Source organism: Manis javanica, chromosome 16 (genome assembly GCF_040802235.1).
Source record: "Manis javanica isolate MJ-LG chromosome 16, MJ_LKY, whole genome shotgun sequence".
NCBI lineage: Eukaryota > Metazoa > Chordata > Mammalia > Pholidota > Manidae > Manis > Manis javanica.
Genome location: NC_133171.1, coordinates 6,590,914 through 6,611,714, shown reverse-complemented (window position 1 = coordinate 6,611,714; position 20,801 = coordinate 6,590,914). Strand labels below are relative to the sequence as shown.

At 46.3% G+C, this 20,801-nt stretch overlaps 2 protein-coding genes across 3 annotated transcripts in view; one reads left to right on the top strand and one right to left on the bottom strand.

The window, feature by feature from the left end:
• Nucleotides 1–14,084, top strand: part of BMP6 (bone morphogenetic protein 6) — a 159,427-nt gene extending 145,343 nt beyond the window's left edge. Inside the window, exons 4-7 of the mRNA XM_036998339.2 lie at nucleotides 283–480; nucleotides 11,787–11,863; nucleotides 12,680–12,790; nucleotides 12,887–14,084. Coding sequence (XP_036854234.1) covers nucleotides 283–480; nucleotides 11,787–11,863; nucleotides 12,680–12,790; nucleotides 12,887–13,036 — 536 coding nt within the window. The 3' untranslated portion in view covers nucleotides 13,037–14,084. The remainder of the gene's footprint in view (nucleotides 1–282; nucleotides 481–11,786; nucleotides 11,864–12,679; nucleotides 12,791–12,886) is intronic.
• Nucleotides 14,085–15,432: 1,348 nt separating this feature from the next.
• The window catches only part of TXNDC5 (thioredoxin domain containing 5), a 32,300-nt gene continuing 26,931 nt past the window's right edge, over nucleotides 15,433–20,801 (bottom strand). For both annotated transcript variants that reach the window (XM_036998340.2, XM_036998341.2), the window contains exons 8-10: nucleotides 18,747–18,829; nucleotides 17,004–17,133; nucleotides 15,433–15,901 (exon numbers count right to left, since the gene is read on the bottom strand). In XM_036998340.2, the coding sequence (XP_036854235.1) occupies nucleotides 15,779–15,901; nucleotides 17,004–17,133; nucleotides 18,747–18,829 (336 nt within the window). In that variant the 3' untranslated portion in view covers nucleotides 15,433–15,778. The remainder of the gene's footprint in view (nucleotides 15,902–17,003; nucleotides 17,134–18,746; nucleotides 18,830–20,801) is intronic.

Below are 20,801 nucleotides of genomic sequence, written 5' to 3'. Positions count from 1 at the left end.
GTGTATGTGATCAGGAAGAAAGAATGTGGTGGGAAAAGATGAGCAGAAATGGGAGGGGCTGGGACTTCACAGCCCTCCTTGCTATGACTCATGGGACCTTGGAAGGGCTGTTCCGGTTCTGCACATCCAAAGGGAGCCATCAGGGGTCTGAGACGGTGTGGCGCTTCCCCTCACGCTCAGTCTTTATGATCAGCACTTGAGGGGCTGGACAGGATCACCCACGTAGCTGCAGGAATGTGTTCCCATGGAATAAGGAGGGGCGTGCTCTGGTTTGCATTCAAGGACTCAGCATCAACCCCCGAGCCGCAGGCCTCGTGGGCAGAGACGGACCTTATGACAAGCAGCCCTTCATGGTGGCCTTCTTCAAAGTGAGCGAGGTCCACGTGCGCACCACAAGGTCAGCTAGCGGTCGGCGCCGACAGCAGAGTCGCAATCGCTCCACCCAGTCTCAGGATGTGTCTCGGGTCTCCAGTGCTTCAGGTAGGTTTGGGTGGAGCCTGTTCTTCTGGAAAGGGCTCTTGGCCTCAGTGAGGACAAAGGATGTGCTGATGGCTTCAGATGTTGCCCAGATTCTGCATGGCAAATACAGAAGCCTGCCAGCACCTGTCCCGGTCACTGATTCTCTAGATGGGTTCCTAGGGCCAGCAAAGGGGAACACTTGTTACCCAAGGATTGATTCTGCAGGCTGCAGACATCCTGAGTGTCTATTTCTTCAAGAAACTCCATTTGGTAAGATTTCTCCAACTCTTCTTTCATTCACATAAAGATCCTGAGAGCACCTAGGTTTTCTTCTAGTTGCGTTTCACCTGGGAGTTTGTGATGTGCCAACAATCTTTGTACATTTGTATAAGCTGGCTTGTATTTGTCAGACCTCTTAGCTGGATGGGATGAACAGTCAGCTCAAACAGCTCTCTGGGATGGATTCCCTTGGTTCATTTAACTGGGAACTCTGGGAGTTCTAACTTTGGACATTCCTGGATCTATGGGTTCAGATGGGATTGGGAATTTCTCTTTCTTTCTCTTTTCCTTTTTTGGTGGCATTCTCAGAAAGACTACCTCCATGTGGTAGTGAGGAAAGCAACCCCAACTTCAGAAAGAGAACGTCTCTTTCAATGGTCACTTCAGTAGAAAGCCAGGCTGGGGCCATGTGCTCACCCCTGGGGCCAGGGAATGGGGTCAGTCCCATCTTGCCCCAAGTAGTTCAAAGCACAAGAGGGAAGACAGAGCTCTCACTGCTTGCGTGTCAGTCCAGTGGTCCTTCAGAAATGTTCCCTCCCATGCCATGCCTTTCAGGAAGTGGCACGGAAATCCACTCTTCAAAGCATGTAGGAGGGGGGAGCAGGGGTTCCCTCCTGATACCCAGCTCCCATAGCTAGCAAGTATTGAACCCAAATGAGATCCATCTTACTCTAAAGCCAGTGTTTGGAAGCTCCAGGTTCTCGCTGACTACTCAATAGTCCAGGAATCAAGCATGAAGTTGAAGATTTGCTGTGGAATTTGCAGGCAAAGGTCTTGTTCTTGTTACTCCTCTGACTTTGGACAAACCTAATCCATTTCAGTTTGTTTACTTATCTGTTAAGTGGGGATGATTAATACTTGGTAGATTTGCTGGGCTCATATGAGAAGCATTTGATCTGGCTTATAACAGCATTCAAAGATTAGTTGCATCTAACTGAAGGAAGCAGGTTCTCGGGGCTATTGTTAGAATCCTCGGAAAGGATATAAAATACTTCTGGAAGATGCATTAATTCTTCCATGTGACTATTTTAAAATGTCATCTTTAGAGGCCAGAAAATGTTCTTGCAACCTCCCAAAGTCCTCAGTTTTTCTTCATGAAGAAGTGTCTTCATTTCAGGTTCTGACTTAATAAGCCATTTCTTTTACAGGTAACTTGGATGTGAAACTTGAGGATCCACCACCCAGTGTGATATATTTTGCTTCTTGTCATCCTGGTGTTTTCTGGAGGCATCACACAGCATGGGTGTTCCTCTGTTTACCACTAGATGCAGTCAGGGTTGGGTTTAAAAAAAAGAAGAAATGTTTGCTTTCCTTTATTTGCTTCAGAGGAAGCTTGCTGAATAGAGCTAATAATCTCAGTGTTTTCCTTCTGGGCCTGATGATAGAGTCTGCCAATGACAGACTTCAATTCATTAATGAACTATGGCCGTTTGGTGCTGGGACCTCAGACATGAAGGTAGCTCTTGAAATGCTGATTGCTTTTCAAAGTTAAAATTTTGCTTGATTTATTCAACATCCCCCTTTTCCCCTGATATACATGCCAATTTTTTTTTCAATTGAGAAAACCTGCTGTCTCTGATCTGGGTTTTCACGGGGCCACTCAATTCTTTGCCAAGTCCCTTTCAACTCTTTTTTTCCAACCTGATGAGTTTCAATTGCATATGAATATTAAAGTTGATCAAATTTGTAAGAAGATGCAAATACATCTTCTTATTCTCGGTCTTCCCACCCCCCACCTCCCAACCCAGTGCTTTCACCTCCGGGAGCTCATAACAAGCACCTCCACCTCACCTATTTAAAGGCCCAGAACCCCAAGAAAGTACTACTAAGTAGTATCCTCATTCCCTCCTACTATCTTCAGAGACCCTCTCAAGCTTGTCTGAGAAACTGCTCATGGTAGACCCACTGAAGTGCTGCTTTATATATTTGGCTTTTTCTCCCTCATTTATCCTTGCTGTTAATGGGAGTGGACCTGCAAGGAAGAGATTGCTCTTAGAGAAGGGATTTCTGGAAAAATGGCCTGCTACCCAGAGAAATGGGCTGTCTAGTTCGTGCCTGCCTTCTGCCATCAGGCCAGATGTTGCTGGGTGTTCAGAAACCAGGTAGATGCTGCTGTGGTCTCTGGTGTGACTCCAGGCAGGACTTTTGCCTTGTAAATCTTCTGGAAGGTTGTAGCAAGAGATTGCTTTGCCTCTGCTGCCCCCCTTCTTCCACAGGGTGCTCCTGGGGAATTAATCCTTCTCCACTGAAAACACCAGCAGCAGAAGCCCACCACAGACTGTCCTGCATCAGGAGAAAGAACATAACTCATCAAAGTACTTGTCATCGGGGTGAAACATGGCAGGGAAAACGGGGCTATTTTTGGAAGTGAGTGCATCTGCAGATGCCTGAGGCGGCAGGACCAGTCCACGATGAGGAAAAGGCCAAAAGCCTTGTCCGCCTCCTCACCACCACCCACCAAAGTTTGCTCTCACATCTGGACTTGGCCTGCAGGCTGGACTTTCCGAACACATGCACCAAACAGTGGGTTTGGACGGAGGTCTCCCTGGATGGTGCTCACTTGCCCTGGCCTCTGCAGCTGTCTGCCTCAATGAATGATGGGTGTTGGCTGCGTGCACGTCTCCAGTGGGCTGGGATATCATCTGGACAGTGTAATTTATTCTTTTTACACGTTTTACCAGTCCTGGTCCAAGCCGTGTTGTGCGGTCCAGTGGGGATTCCAGCGAGTTTGGCTGGGCTCCTTCAGCCTCCCTTTCTACCAGCTTCCTGCTCTTGTGGCAACTGCTCTTGGGCTGTCACTTGGGCAGCTCCTTCTCCTTGCTGCCGTTTGCCCTCTTTTATGGTATCTTTCTCTTGGGGTTCATTATTTTATCTTCTGCAGGACTGCGACACCACCTGGTCAATCCATTACAAGGGCTGTGAACGCATGGGCCTGAGGGATGGTTCCTTGTGGTGATTCTAGATACCGGCCTACCTAGTTTTTCAGGGTCTGTCCAAGACATCTTTGAGGAGAAGGTAGTTAGTGCAATTTCAAGTCAGCTGGTAAGTCAGGTTTTCTGCCATGTCAACTTCCTAGCTACTAATACCGTGAGTTAGAATTATTGTGCTTTGTTTTGGCAGAAGATGCTTTGGAAACATTTTCTGCCACTTTTAACAATTCATGCAAACTTGGATTAGATGACCATTAGGCCTTTCTTGTCCTTGATGTTTGTATTGCCACCACCCAGCTCTGCCAACCATCTGTGAACAAGTAATATCTGTCCTTTGGAATGAGTCCTTCATTGCTTCAAATGCTACCTGTTAGCTTTACTTACAGTCAGTTCTCCCATCTCTTTTCAACTCACCCAACATGTATCTTTAAGGATCCTGGAAAAAAATGTGGCTCTGGTACACTTAGATATGCTGTTCACCTTCTTGTTGATAGTTCCTATCTTCTATCCCTTGAACTTCCCAACTGGGACCATTCAACATGCTTCCAGCATAAAAAAGGTAACCAGAATTCATTGCTTGCAAACAGTGGTTTGGATACTTTATCACGACAATGCAATTTTTTTGCTATAGATTTCAGAGAACTTGGTCCCCAGGCTAGGCGTTCTCTTTCTTATAGATCAATATTTATTTGGCTTTTAGTTTCTGGCAGGTGTCCCTGTGAGTTCACCATTTGCTTCCTTGGGTTGGTAAACCAAAACTGAATGGGCTGACCTGCCACGGACATCCAAGGCTTGCAAAGAATTGACATGGGTCAGGGATGTGAATTACCTGTTTAAAAGTTCTTCAAAGGAGTCAGCAATTTTGACTTCTCATTTTGATCTTAAATAAAAAATTTAGGGCCTGCAGCTTGGCTTCCAGATGTCTCAGTCAAAAAGTAGAGGCTCGTTCAGGGCTTTCTCAACAAAATCAAATCTTAACTCTCCACAGCTGTGGAGGACAGCCTTAACGTTAGCTATTTGAAAGTTAAAATCATTTCATACACCGTATTAATTATACTCGACTTCTCTGCCATTAGGCCCCTTTAGGATAAAGGTTACCTAGGAGTGAAATAGACTAGAAAGTTACCTCCTTTTCCATTCCTGGATTCACCCTGTGTGAATGTGCCAGTGGCCAGCAATGCTGGAAGGCAGTAGTAGAGGCGTAAACAGGTGCTGAAAGATGCCTCAATAATTCACCAACTTCTCCCGATGCCTGTGAACATACAGGGACCAGGAGACTCAGTCCAGGAAGTGCTGGAAGCACAGGGAGTTCTATAGCTCAGTCCTCGAGGGAAGCCCTTGTTTATTTTCAAGATGCTTAGCTCCATATTCTTTTAATCAAAACAAAGGCTGAGAAAACACCAGATTCCCACCCAGATTAATAGGAGCCTTCTGAGATCTCGAAACCCTGGAGTGGTAAAAGAAGAGGGACCTCATTGTCGCTTCTCGTGCGAACCATCCAGGTTGTAAACAAAGTCTCGACTCAGAAGCAAGCTGTCCACCTGCCCCAACTCTTTATGAGATTATTGATACCAGAAATCAAAATCCTGGTGTCGATTTCTGGAACCCTTTGTGTCCCACCATGTCCATGGCACGGGGAGCTTGGCTTCCTCCAGCATGTTCTCAAGGCTTGTGTTGATCGTATGTAGGCTGATGAGGCCCAGAGCGATGGACAGAGAGGCCGGACCAGTGAAGGCTGAGATGCCATCTTATCAGCTGCTCGTTTTCTTGGCCCTTGTCATTCCAGGAGAGAACGGAGAAAAGAAGAATGAATCGTTCCCTCTCACAAACAAGTTTCCTCTGGAAAGACTACACACTGAGCTCGGAAAAGCTGGGAAATGGAGCATAGAGTGTGTCACTCTGTCCCCAGCTTCTGCCGTGCTGTTGCTTTCTTGGTTGAGTGTGTGGCCTGCGGAGCAGGGACACCAGCCTGCAGGGGCAGCCCGCCCGGCCCAAGTAGCCCCTCTGCGGAATCCCTAAAGGGCAGGCAGCTATCTGCCTCTAACCTGGTCTCTTGCGGTAGCCTTGACTTTGTCTCTTTTCTGCCCTCTCCCCCATCTGGGCCTTCCCCTTTGTTTTTCTCTCCTCCTCTGTTGGGGTCAGGAAAGTACAGGTTGGCTGCACAGGCCCCTGGGACCTGGGCTGAGCTTGGGCTGCTGTGGCTCTGGTGCAGCTGCCTCCCTGGGGCTCCCAGGCTGGACCCTGGCCTGATTCTGATGTGACAGTACCCCTGAGTGGCCATGCAGCCTCCTTAGATGGTGCCTGCAAGCCAGGATCATCACTGGGCCTTCCTTCCCATGCGGGGCTCACCCCCCAGAGGATCTCCTGGCTTCCAGTGCAAGAGAAGCCTGCATTCTACTCCACATAATGACTCATCTTCAGAAATAAACCAACAGTGGCGCCAAGCTCTCCTATCACGTGGCTCCTATGCCCTTGACTGTGGTATGGCTATGAGGGAGGACCAGGTACAGGGAACGCTGGCTGTCATGAGGGCTATGGACATGACCCCCATGTTGGGGGCAGAGCAGGTGCTCATTGCGCATGGCTGCTGCCTGGGGTCACGTGCTGTCAGAAGGTGTGAGGCCAGATGGCTGCTCCCAGCAGGGCCAGGGGGAGCACCTTGTCCTATTGCACTGAACCTGCTTGCCTTGGGCAAATGGGGCTCCTGGGCAGTTCCCACTGTCACGTGGGCTCAACCAGGAACCCCGTCAGTTTTCTTCCATAGGTGAAACACTCCTCAGTCATCACAGAGAAGAATGGAACATGAGGTCAGGCAGTAGAGGCTGTGACTGATGAAACTGAGGGTCAGGGCTGTGGCCCAGCAGCTGAGGAGAAAGAGCTCCCAGCCCCAGCCGTGAAGCCTGCATGGCGTCAGCCCTAGCCCACAGGGCATGCACAGATGAAGTGGGAGCAAGGGGACAAGGGGGCTAGGACGGAGAAAGGGGCCAGTGGAGGGTGATGTGCAGCAGGGGCCAGGGCATTGGTCCCTGGTGGCCCATTCTAGGTGGAATGATGCCTGCACCTCCCCCCTCCAGGCAGGACTCTGATGTTGGAACAAGTTTGTGTCTGATGTGCAAGGCCAGATGCCTGATCACATGCCCTCCTGCCCATCAGCTGAGCTCCAGGAAAGCATCCCTCTGTACTGCTCATTTCTCATGGCCTCTCAGTGCCTGCCAGGGTACCAGGCCCCTCGATGACATCCTAGGATGATGAAGAATAAAGACACACCTGAGGCTGGGGAGAGGGACGCTGGAGCCGTGGATGGAGTGGCTGTCTCATCCCAAGACAGCTGACCAGCTGGACTGCCTCGCCTCTCGTCACCACCAGCAGTGGAGAATGGGAGATACCAGCCACCAGGCTGGGGGTCAGGAATGGCTGTGATCACTCCTGCATGTTTCTGGACCGCTGGTTTCATGGTCCAGGAAGGCCTGGGTGTGATGCAAACCTCCCCTGGGAAGCACTGCAAGAATAACGGCTTAATAAAGACCTGCTGTGGGTGCTGCGGCCTGGCTCTGAACCCCAGGTTTGCTCTGCTTGCCCTTCTTTCTAGGTGGGACCACGCCCGTCTCTGCTCCGGTCTCGGTGCTGCTCCCCTGACAGCATGGAAGGTTCTTGCAGGAGGATCTCCACTCGGGCAAACATCCCTAAAACTTCTCCCCTCCACCCAGGGTGGCGCCTCAGATACTCCGTGCATGGTGGTCCCCACCCACCCCAAGCTGTGAGATGAAACCGCCTTAAATCTCCATTTAAAACCCATGTTTAAATGTCTGTAGTGTTGACTTGGAGAAGAGAGGAGGGACTGGGTTCTAAAAAGCAGTCCTATCCAAACGTGTCTCTGTTGAAGCAGTTTGTAAAAGTGGAATATGGAAAACAGCGTTGCTCAAGGCAATTCATATCCTTCTGATAAAGCTGATGCTTGAAAATATATGGTGAAGAGAATGTTTCTCTCCTGTTTAGGAATATAGGAGAACTGCCTTCTTCTGGCTACAAAAGAAATTAGTCATGGGGCTCTTACAATGGTTAGATTTTGTTACCTGATCACCTAACAGTTTTTTGCCTAAACCCCCGTGGCTGGGCCTGGCTTGTCCAGGATACTCTGGATGACCACCTTGGGCCTGGTCCGCCTGGGCCAGCATCCCAGCTGCTTTGCTGGGCACCTGCCCTCCCTCTACCCTTAGACCAAAGAATTGCATGGAACGACTGGACAGCCAGATTTTACTTTCTATGTTCAATTTTTAAAAAGCCAGATCCCTTGAAAATTACTCTCAGGACCAAGACCAGCAGTCACTGCAGCTCAATGCCTGGAATGCCAGGGAGCCCTGGTGCACGAAGACGGACACTGTGTGAAAGGGGTGATGCCGTCACTGCATGTGAGCCTCTGGTCTAGAGGGCAGTGTCTCACACTTGTACTGTCCACAGACTCACCCACTCCCAGTGATTCTGACTCAGGGCCTTGGGATGGTTCTCATGAACTGGGCACAGGTGGCCAGTGAATCAGACTGAGGACGGTGGCCCTCGGATGGTTTTATCAGCCTTGGTCTGTTGCTCTGGTCTGTTTGCTTTGTTTGTTTATTTGGTCTTTGCCTCTTTCCAACAATCTGGCTTCCTTTCTCTGTCTTGCCCTTGACTGGTGAACCCATTTGGACAAAGTTGTGTTGCCTTCCTTTATCCCCCTGAACTGGATATGTTCCTGTTAAATTTTAACTGCATAAAGTTTCACTGGTCCTATCTAGACCATTCATCTCAACAAATATCAAGGGCAGAGGCAGAAGAATGTTTTTCTGCAATCTATCTATCCCTAAAACATAAAACAAAATGAAAGAGTGCATGGCAGTGTAATTCTGAAGAATCCAGGGTACCAACCCCTGAGTGGTAGACACAAGTATTTTCAGGGCCAGTGACTGTCACGAGTATTTATGCATTCTTTGCCAGCAAGTAACATGAAATTACAAAGAAAGTTAAGTGTGTCCTGGAAGTGTCTGTAAGAAGGAAAATAGAGTTGAATTCCTCCCTTTCCTCTCACTGGAGTTGATCACTACTTAATAACAAAAATGCCAGTGTCTAGCTCTAAAAGAAATAGCTATTCAAATGGAGAGTTCCCTTTGTTGAGAGTTGAGAGAGTCAGGTTAACGGAAGCTTTGCAGATGACCAGAACTGTTGGCAAGGGTAGGAGCAACACGAAAGAGAAGCCGACTCTAACTAAAATGGAAAATAAGAGTATTAGGAAACTTACCGACCAACACGAAGGCTGTAAAACCAAACTCAGGGAATCAAGGGACCAAGCTTGGATCTTGTTACAAGGACAGTGTGGTTTGGATTCCATGACTCCAGACACTTGCTGCCATGCCACCCATTCTTAGTTTCTACTTTGAGTCACTTTCTCAAGGGTGGGGTCATCTAATTAGCTTTAATAAAGTCATGAGCCTGTACTCTAGCTGCCAGTGGTCAAAGGCTAGAGCTATCTGTTACGGGAAATGAGGCCTTGATTCCCAAAAATCTAGGAATTCCCCCAAATGAGAAGTGCTCCTATAAGCTAGGTAACCAAAACAATAAATATCCACTACAGCTAGGTATGGAATTCTAGGTTGATGGCACCATTCCTATATTATGTATCTTTTTATACTGTGTATTTCTGTTGCTAAGAAATTTGCTATCAACCTACTTTGTTCCTTTATAGGTAATTTTCTTTTCTATGTCTGGGTTGTTTTTAAGAATTTCTCTTTGCATTTGATATGCTACTGTTTCACCATATGTAGCTAAATAAGAATTTATTGACTTTTCTTAGGACCCATTGTGCCTTCTCAATATACAGATGCTTGCCTTTTCTCAGTTCTAGAAAATTCTCAGACATTTATATCTTCAAATATTACTTCTTCCCTATTATCCTCTTCAGAAATTCCTATCAGAAATACGTTAGACTTTTCATTCTATCTTCCATTATCTCTTTAGAGAGGGATTTTCTGGCCATTTGACTCTGGGATATATTTTTGGGAAGCTTCTTTAAATATATTGTTCAATTCTTCTGCTATGTCTGATGTTTAACCAATCCATTTCATTTTTTAACTTCAATGATTATGGTTTTTATAAAGTTCTATTTGGTTTTCTTTCAAATCTACCTGTTCTTTATCATATTTTTTCCATAATGTCCCACTTTAGAGCTTGTATTCCTCATTTTCTCTTGAATTATTTTTGATATTCTTTTTGTAACCTCACTCAGGCTACTCTTGCTTATGGTCTCTGGAGCCCTATGCTCTCTCCCTCTTGAATTCCAGTTCTCTTCTTGGGATAGTTTATTTCTTTGTATGGTTGATTCATTTTTTTGTTGAGGGATTATTTTCAGCAGGTCTTTATCTTGTTTTTTGGTGGTGGTGGGTAGGTGGTTCTTTTTACTGAGAGAGCCCTTGGTACCCAACATAGTGAGAATTTCCCTCCAGTGTAGTTTTGCATCTGCTTCTTCTTGGTACTTGAAGTTACATCTAGGGTTGTTCTGTGAGTTGAAGGAGGCAGGTAGGTGAATACATTTAAAATCAGCAAACCACCTCAAAAACATATTCTCACTCTTCTCCCAGGATAGTTAACTGAGCTGATTTGGTACTGTTTTGTCTCTTTCCCTTACAAAATTGTGAATCTGCATATTCTATCTTACTTCAATACGCTAAAGGATATCCTTCTATTGTGAAGGGGCAGGAGTTCCAGGAGTGCAACAGAAAACCTAATTCAAATGGGCTTTAAACAATCAGGTAACTTATTAGCCCATGTGATTATAAAGGGCAAAGGTAGCATGTAAATAGTCTCAGGTCATTGTATCCCTTGAAGTTCCTTTTAGTTAAGAACTGTTGTTGTTCAGGGTCCTCTCCTCACCTTTCATCTCTCTAGAACTCAAACACCACTATCAGATGGATCCTTTAGAATCCTAGCTCTGAACATGTCACTTTGGCTCAAAAGCCTTCACAGGTTTATTTAATGCCTTTGGTATAGAAAGCCCAAATCACTTTGGTTGGCATTCTAGGCCATTCAATTCTCCAACTTTATCTTACTGATTTCTCTTTATATATCCCTAAATTCATTCCACCAGAATTACTCACGTACCCTTTTGCTCCCACAGTTAACTTCCCTCCTCTGGCCTCCCAGTGGGATTTCGCCATCACCCTTGCCCAAAGCAACAGATTCTGATTGGTATTTGAGTTAGTTTCTTGCATATCACACACCATCCATTCAGTTCTCTTAAGTTCCTGGAAGATGGAAGCCTTGTCTACTTATCTTCCTATTTCCTGTAGTGCCTAACAGACAGCATGACACACAAGAGCTGCTCCAAGTGGACTAAATGAATCCAGGCTCTCCCATTTCTCTTGCTAATGATTAGGTTGAGCCAAGCTAGCAGCTCCTTAATCATAAGGGGCAGGTGCACATGCTCAGCAGATTATCACAGTCACTACTGTCCTCAGAGTTGTTGTTTTAGTGCAGGTCAAAGGGCTCAACTTTGGCAGCAAGGCTGGATGGAGAACAACGCTTGAGAGAGTGGTCCCCTGCTACAGTGTCTCCCTCTACCCCCTCCTGGGCCTCCTGGTTAGGCTCCCCTCATTATACTTCCTTCAGGATGCCTTCCTGACCCAGCAGCTATCTTCACAGCCCCTGTGCAGCTTCAAGTCCTTCCTAGTTTGAAATACAGCAAATCCTTCCTGGTAGTCACTTTTTTTCTGTGAATATGACATCTTCCAAGTCAGGAGCCCAGGGGAGTTTGGGCAGCTTGGCACACCACCCCCCATAGGCCTTGCACACAACAGGGGCCCACAAGAAACATCTGTTGCTTGAGGGGGTATATTTAAGTCACTGATTATGGACTGCATGCCAGTGTGCCCAGCCTTAACTGCAGAGTGAACAAGACGGAGTGCACGAAACATCCAAGCCATTGGGAACACGAGGGAGCTATTAAGTGACCAAATTTGGGTCTGGCAGGGCCATGTTCACTGCTAACCTGAGCCTGTACAGTTTCCAGTGGCCCACGGAAAACTCTTCTTATAAGTTTTAAATGAAGGAATGTATGTGTTAATAGGTGCATCTTGTGATCTCCCCCAACAGATTACAACAGCAGTGAATTAAAAACAGCCTGCAGGAAGCATGAGCTTTATGTAAGCTTCCAAGACTTGGGATGGCAGGTGAGTTCTCTTGACAACAAAGGGGACAATGGTCCTTTCTCAGCAGTCTCTTCCCATATTAACGGCGGCAGCCATCAGAAAACACCCTGAGATTCAGGGCTGAGGTAGTCCCTCCTGTGAATGTACCTAGGAGCTCTTCCAAATGCCTGGGCTTCTGGAATAAGAGAAAGAGGCCCAGCTAACTTGTGCACCAAGACCCCACTGGCACCTTTCCAGGGAGCCAGGGTCCTTGAATTCTGTGTTCCTGAAAATCAATCACATTTCCCAATATGCTTCAAAGTTCATGGTGCATGTGTGTATGTAAACTAATTTTAATTGTTTTGAGAAAAGGTTAGCAGAACTGATCTAATAGTTAACTTCTCCAGTGGCTACAAATTGGCTCATCCAAACTCCGCACAAGAGCACAATGTTTTGCTCTACACTTAGATCCACCACAGATTTATAAGAAGCAAATCATAGGTGATGAGAGATAGAAAATTATTTCCATCTGCAGGTGGCATGATGACAGGGAGTGCTCGAGGCTCCTGGGGAGGCTCCTTTTGGTCCAAGTCCATCAAGCCAGCTAACTGCATGCTTCTAGACCAAGTGGGCGGGCAGGGGCTAAAGGCCTTGTGGGCCTGTGGAAGGAGCCAGGGCTCTGGGGTCACATCACACAGGTTCACACCCTAGCTTTGCCACCTGAATGTGAACTTGACCTACTTGCTTGTCTCCTTACTGTCCAAGGTAATGCCTCCTCATAGGGTCGCTGAGGGCACAGAGATGTAAAGAACGCATGTTAATCACTTTTTTTGTTGCTTCCTTTTGCTCTGAATTAAGGACTGGATCATCGCACCCAAGGGTTATGCTGCCAATTACTGTGATGGAGAATGTTCCTTCCCGCTCAACGCACACATGAATGCCACAAACCACGCCATTGTCCAGACTCTGGTGAGCTCTGGAAGACCTTTTTCATTTTCTAGGTAGAAGTCAGCCAAGAACAGATAGTTTCTAACGGCCCTTTTCCCTCCTTTTGTTTTGGAACAGGTTCACCTTATGAATCCTGAGTATGTCCCCAAACCATGCTGTGCCCCAACTAAGCTAAACGCCATCTCCGTTCTGTACTTTGATGACAACTCCAATGTCATCTTGAAAAAATACAGGAATATGGTTGTAAGAGCTTGTGGATGCCACTAACTCGAAACTAGTTGCTGGGGACACAAACTTGGATTCCTAGATTACATCTGCCTTAAAAACACACAGAAGCCCAGTGAAGTGGGACGATAAGACTTGAAACCATCTCACGCTGGTTGGTGCCTTACTGCGCAAAGAAGATTTTAAAGGACCTTGTTAGTAATTTGCCCTCATAGTAAATAAGTAGTTGTTGGTCTGTAGGAAGCTGAATTTGAATGTCTGTAGGATGAAGTCTGGTAACTGCAGAAACATAATTTTGAAGGGTTCCCATACTCCCCCCAATATTCATTTCAGCTTTAGATTAAGGTATCTGTGGTGTCAGTAAATAGGGAAAATAATCTTAAAATCAGGAATCAGTTGGTTCTGAACAGTTTCTCAAAGGTAGATTTTTACAGATAACAGAAATTGGGGGAAAAATGCTTCTATTCATAGATTTCATGCCCAGGAAGGTCAGTTTCATGTAGGGTCATAACCAGGGTTCTGTGGAAGTGCCTTTTGTCTCAGTCATTGCTGTTACATGTTTGTGCTCAAGTTTTGCTTGGTGTGAAAATACACTTATTTCAGTCAAAACATACCATATCATTTCCACACTTCAGTCCTCCCGTTTGCTGTTTTCTTTGCTGGTCTCCAAAGCAGAGGAATTGTACTTTGGGGTGAGGCCACAAAGGTGAGAAGCGTCTGTAATCGTCCACATTTAACCACGTGATATGAAAGTAGTTTTGCGTCTGTTTTGGAAAAGCTCTTTGAAAAGCACATTAGCTTCAGAAACGTGGCTCTAGCATCTTATCTGTTTCCCTAAAACAGTTAGTTCTTTGCTCTTCCCTATGCCGCACATCCTGTTCGCAGGGCTAGAGCCAACAGAGAACATCAGAGGAGGAGGGGGCACCCCGCCCTTGAGAACAGGTCCAGGTGGGCATGGTGTTTATGAACCCAAATCAATTTTCTCTTGTAGAAAGTAAGACTCAGATTAAATCTTAGAGTATTTTTCAAATGTCTTTCACAATCATATACTAGAAAACCAATCTCATACTAAACTGATTAAATAATACATTTATAATCTAAAACTGTTTGCACTTACAGCTTTTTGTAAATATAAACTATAATTTATTGTCTTTTTTGTATCTGTTTTGCTGTAACATGAAGGAAAGACCAGACTTTTTTTAAAAAAAGAGTTTATTTAGAAAGTATCATAGTGTAAACAAATTGTACCACTTTGATTTTCTTTATTACAAGACTCATGATGCAAAGCTGAAGCCACTCTTGAGGATTGTGCTTCTTTAGAAAGTTGAGATTTTTTAAAAGAACATCTGTGAACCATACATGATTAATAAAGATTTCCTTTAAGGCAGAGGCTGGTTGAGATCCTGCTCTGTTGTCTTCTGCCGCAGATGGTGGAGGTGGTCTATTTCTAAGATTCCTACCACCATTACTGTGCCAAGGGCTCACACCCCTCTGAGCACAGGAGGTGGGGTGATGAGTGTCAGCCACAGAGGGCCGATTACAAGAAGGAACCCAATGGTAAAGTGCATATCTCCAGAGAGCCTAGTCCCACTGCCGCTTATTTCCAAGGGTGATGGTAAATATGTAATAACCAGGATGGCATGAATTATAAAGATGCTAGCATCGACAGCAGCCTGGCATACTTCAGCCCTGACACAGCTCTGCCAACTTCAGTTTTTGGTCTTGAGGTCAGGTTAATGCCACTCTTCATACAGCAACACGTCAATCTCCTCAGAGGCGGACCAAGTATGGTAAAGCCTCTACAACACTACTTGGGAGCACAGTCTGAAGCTGCTTCCACTTAGGGCCCCTGGTACCCAGACCTGAGATAGCTCATCCAGTCCTCCGGCCCCAGGTGGCAAATACAGCCAGAATCTAGGAGTTAACAGCACAGTCTGAACAAGCCTTGTGGAACTTTCCATGTCCACATTTTCCATGGGAGATCAAGTCTTAAAGTTCACATGGACTCTGGCTAACATAACTAATCAACTCTTTCACCCACAAGAAATAAACGGAGGTATCCCTTGAATAGTTAACTGATTTGACAATCATCGACACACACATAAAATTATGGCATTGGCATTATCTTACTTAGGCACGTGTTAAAAGTACCACTGCATACATTATGGCTAACCTCTCACAATGAGAGAAGTAGTAACAGAGACAGAAAACCCAGAGCGGCCATGAAGGTACCTTCCAGAGGTGTGGGGTTTTTGTTTTTAAATCTGCTCCAGGCTACAGACAAACCACATTATTAATAGGTCAACTGTGACCTTCAGATCAGAGGAACATCAGTACCGCCACAAGGCCACCTTTCCTGACCTCGTGGGCAGTTCACAAACTCTGCATTCGATGATGTTTTCACCAAAATCATTCAGGAGCCAAAAATAGTCCAGCAATTTGATTTTCCTCAACTCTATTTTAGTCTCAAAGGAAACCATTTAGATTTCATCAAGAGAAGGTTAAAGGGGATGACAGATCGCCACTGAAAATATTTGGTTTGCAAAGGAATCATGAGTTACATGTTTACTTAGAGAAACTTAATAAAGAATCAGTAGAGTGTGTTGGCTTAAACACACACATACACACAAGCACACGCACACACACACACAAAGAAGATACCACAAGTTGAGTACATTCAGCTCTCTGAAAAACCACCGTTTGAAACTCAGCATTACCCACATGACTTAGCTCCTGCGCTGGGCACAGGAGGCCAGGCAGTAGAGGCGACTCCCACCTGGGTCTTTACAGTTCATCTTTTGCCTGGCGCAGAACAAAGTGGTGCAGCGAGTCAAGGTCTCTGCCTCCACTGTGCTCGCTGACTTTTTCTCCTCCACGGAAAAGCAACAGTGTGGGATATCCTCGTACCTTAAGAAAAAAATATTACAAGTTTGAAAACTAGTGGTCCAAATCACCCACAAATGGCTTAAGTAAAAACAGAAAAACTCCTACAGCTGTGGCCAGGAAAGTCTATGATTAACTTTTTTTTAATGTATAGACCATCTACAAAGTACCAGATTTGAGAAAGCAAAGCTTTGAGGCAATTTATTCACTTTCCAATACAAAACTACATTCAAGATTGGTGTCAACAGAATGACTTTACCAGAAAGTGGGGTTGGTCAATCTCTCACGTGGTGACATGTGTATACTGACTCAGCAGTGGGGCCTGAGACTCTGCATTTCAGAGGAGCTCCCCAGTGATGCTCAGGCCCAACAGTGACTATATGGAGTAGTAGCAAGATACCCAAGGATGCACATTTTTCAGCTGCAAGTCACCTCTTTTCTCTCAAGAATTTTAAGGGACAAGAAAATGACTGGCATCTTCTAGTGATAAGTAAATGATGTCTGTGCTGTATCTATTCTCATGAGGTAATGATAAACTTCAGAGGCCTCAAAAGCATTTTAAGAAAACAACACAAGAGGAAAAATATAAATTACAAATCTTCTAGGGTATTAGACTGTGTGAACAGCTCAGAAAGAAGGCAACAGTTAACCCACACACAAGGCTGGCTTGTTAGTATGGTAGGGCTCTTGAAGAAGGAAATTTGTTCAAACGTTTCCTTTGTTCAGCTAATTGTGCTTAGGAAGCAGGCTTATGTCTGCAAAATAAGCCACTTAGGTGTTCATGATGAAGGCTACAGGCCAGCTGACTGCCCAGCCAAGAAGAATTGCCATGGAGGTGGCTAAGCTTGGAGTGTCAGTTACTGCCCAGCCTTAGAGCCAGATGGCAAGGCCTAAAAACCCCATTCAAATGTGCTACTAACAGAAGAAGAAAGACTTGCCTTTGACAGAGCAACTCTTTTGCCTTTTAAAATGGAAAAAAAAACCACCTCAAAAGGACACAAAAAACCTTTGTTGAGGATGAGGGCAGCCTGAGTTATCTTGGTTCGGTCCATGGCAGCAGATTACAGCTCCACTTGCTGCCAATACTCAGAGGGCCCCGTAAGGGTTTCCATCCACGCGTACCCACCGAGTACTTGCTGCAAACGTTCCGCTCAGCGGTACAGTCCACTTCAGCGATCTTGACCTCTGCCAAACCAGGGAATTCCTTTCTAGAGAGTTCCTCCCAAGTAGGAGCCAGATTCTTACAATGACCACACCTAGGAACAGAACAACGACAGCTTTGTGGAAGTCTTGGGTCACTCACCTACATTTCACTGCCAAGCCAAGCCTTGTTTCTTCTGTGTGAGGTGGTCAGCAATTGCCTAAAAATTACAAAACGTCCAATTCTCCCACTGGGTGCACTGACTGCCCCTCCTCCTCCTCCCCCATCCCAGACAAGGAATGCACAGTCAGGCCAAAGCAGACCTTCGGACAGCCTGATAGATACAAGCCTGTCTGGAAACAAGCTGAGATTCTGAGACCACGAGAAGGTAAACTGAGTTACCTGGCTTATGAATGCACACACCGTGAGCAGGACATGGACAGGAAACAAAACAGACTCCAAACATTTTTTTCTAAATCGCTTGAATGCCAAAAACATTTTAAAGTTGATTACTTATTGTCTAAAAATTTCAAAAAAACTTCAGAGCTTGGAGGAAGCACTGAGGCCACTAAGTTTGTTCAAGCCTTCCCTCCTACCTGTCACTGTATCCCTTTGCCGACCCTCCCCCAACCATGTGAACTGCTCCCCTTCAGGATAGAGGATCTGCTGTCCTAATACCTGATCTATATAGCTTTAGGTTTTGTAACAAATAGAAAATACTAGTTTTAAAGCAAAGCTACATCATCATGGTTGTGGTTTATTCAGCCAAAACAGCAGTCTATTTGGAAAAGCACACAGGTACCACAAAACTTGTTTTTTATGACCATAATTCCATTTCTTGAAAAACAGAAAATACTAGTTTTAAGGGCATTCTTTACCAGCATTTCTATTCTTTAAGAATAAAAACTGCATAACTCACGTGAGCCATGTGCTCGCTAACATTTTATCTATCACAGTTTCTCATGAATACCCGGCATGCAGCAAACTGAGAAGCAAAACTGACAGGCAGTGACCTTACTTGACTAAGACGAAGCAGCGGCACTGAACACTCTGCCTGTAGGAACAGAATCTAACATGCTCCCTGACCCTCTGCTTTTCTAAATGGACTATTTCATTTGTGGACAAAGCATTCTTCCCATTCTGGAGCTGATAAAACTGAGGGTCCGGGGAAGGCAGGGACACCAGAGGCACAGAAGCCCACGCTAAGCCTCAGAGCAGGCACCTCAGCCCCCCACTGGGACATCCCACCCCTCTCTCTGCCCCAGGGCCACGGGGACGGAGGGCTCAGGAACAGGAACGCCCTGCGCAGCTAACACGGGAGCGCTCCTGGAGTTCCCTACAACATCTAAAAGACACTAAGGAGCAAAGCTATATCATGATGTTTGTGGCCGATTTAGCCAAAAGAGCAATCTATATGGAAAAGTACACGGATGCCACAGAATTTAAGTCTTTTTATGGCCTTAATTCTCCTCCATTTTTGTTTACTCCAAAACAGACTGGACTTTCAAATGAACCCACCTCATTCACCATAACTTTATGAATCCCACCGAACCTTCACATATCTGAATATGGGAGCATGATGCTAACATTTCCTTATTTTCTACAACATAACCTACAAGTAAATGTACTACCTGGCAACACGGAGCCTGGAGGGCTTTATGACTTGAAAACTATGATGTGACATCAGTGCAGCAGGACAAAGCAGTTGCTAACTAAACAGCCACTTACCACGGAGCATAAAACTTGATGAAGGTTATTCCTTCTGCAATGGTGTCATCGAAGTTACTTTCTGTGAGCGCCAACACGATGCCCTACAGGGGAGGGAAAAGCCACAGTTAAATACACCACTTAAAGCAGGGCTGGGACGTGCTTTGGGATCGCAGAAACAGAAAGCAATAATCTTTTTTAAATGCTGCTATGCACCCTCCAAGGCCACACAAAATACCTACATAACCAACACTTCACAAGCTCCACCAAGGGCAGGACAAAGATGCATAATGGGTCCTGTGAGCCCTGCACCAGGAGGTGATGCGAGGAGGTGGCGGGACCCGATCCTATGCTCTGCTCCTGGCCGGCTCAGGGGGCCTCAGGGGCACCTGCTGTCCCCCCAGCTCTACGTGTGGACCAGTCCGCTCTGTGTGCCCTGGACTTGCGTCTGTGCCCCCGATGGAGCCTCCAGCACCAGCTGGAGAGTCCAAAACCCACTCACCGGCCTACTGCGGTCTGTACATACTGCTTTTCTCACGGACTCTATCACATGGATTTGAAAAAATTATCTTCTCTGTGTAATAGAAGGAGCTTAGTTATGAACAAGCTGCTTTCCACTTTTAAATCCCAAGTAAAAGTGAAAACTGCTCATCTAGGCTTTGGCAGGAGAATTGAGGGGAGAGGTGACACCAGGCAGTCTGCTCTAACGTGATTCTATCTCAGCAGTTCTTTACAGAATTACGTCCAAATATGGGTCTGCGATTCTCTCCCAAGAGCAAGAATATAGTAATTTATCATGTGGCTAAATGTCCCAGGGTTGCTCCACTTGAGTCTGGCATTGAGCAACGTATGTCGGTGGCTTGGCCAGCGTGCCAGGGGGGCCCCTGCAGAACACTGCCATCTTTCTGTATGTCCGGAAATGTGACGCCACATGCACTGAAAGACCTACTTAATGGTGGAAACTGTGTTATAAATAGAAACTGTTCTGTGTTTGATGAAAACATCCATAGTATATAATTACACTCAATTTGGGATGACCTTTATAACCACCATGACACACATGCTGCCCGACACACACGGCGTAACTACTGCAAAATCATCTGTTTACTTCTTAAAACAAAATGTCAACATTTAGCTAACAGCCAGGCAGTCCCCAGTGGACGAGAGTCCAACTGAGGGGACGGAGGGGCCGTGGGGTGAGGGCCCATTACTGCCCCCGCCCTGGGAGAATGGGGCAGGCAGCTCCACTGGTTTCTCCAACCCCACACAACTGGGGCTTCAGGGAGGGATGGCTGGAGCGAGTCCCCAGCTCTTCTGAGAGTTCCTGCCCAGGCGTCTGCACCCACCTGGCTCACTGAGCCCCAGAGAAGGAGCACACTGCCTCCTCCTTTGCCCCCAGTACTCTGGTGTTCCCAGTAAGAATTATGCTATGAAGTGTAGGTATGTGAACTGAAGTAAGAATGGAAGTGTTGTGCTTTGGAAGTATGTTGTCAAGTCGCCCTTACGGTTCTCAGCTCGGAGATCCAAGTGTGCTTTCCCAGCCCCCCTCAGGCAGTCTCAGTCTCATCCATGGCTTCAGCATAGGGGTCTCCCCAACAGGGCAGACACACGAGCCGCTCTCCCAGCTCCCAGTGCAGACACCCCGCTCCAGCCCCTGACTCACCCTTCATGACCATGGCTGTCTCTGCCTACATGTCCACCATAGCCCTAGAAACCAGCATTTTGGTAAGTGAACTTGTCACCTTCTTCTTTCGGATCCTGATCTCACGTCTGCTGCCACTGCCCCCCAGATAGGCCAGAAACCGGCGCTGCTTCTGTCGGCTCTCTCCTTCTCTCCATCCCGCCGCTACAGCCCTCACGTGGGATCCCATCATCTCCTACGCCCTAGTACACTGGCTTCCATCTCTTTCATACACTTGCTTTGAGTTATCTTTCCAAAACCCAAACCGCTCAAAACCCCCCACTGAGGGTTTATCCTTGTAAATATGTCTTTATAAATATAGGACAAAGCTCACAACCCACTGCTAGCCCAGAGTCCTCTGCCACCCCGCTCCTACCTCTCCCCCTCTCTGCCAC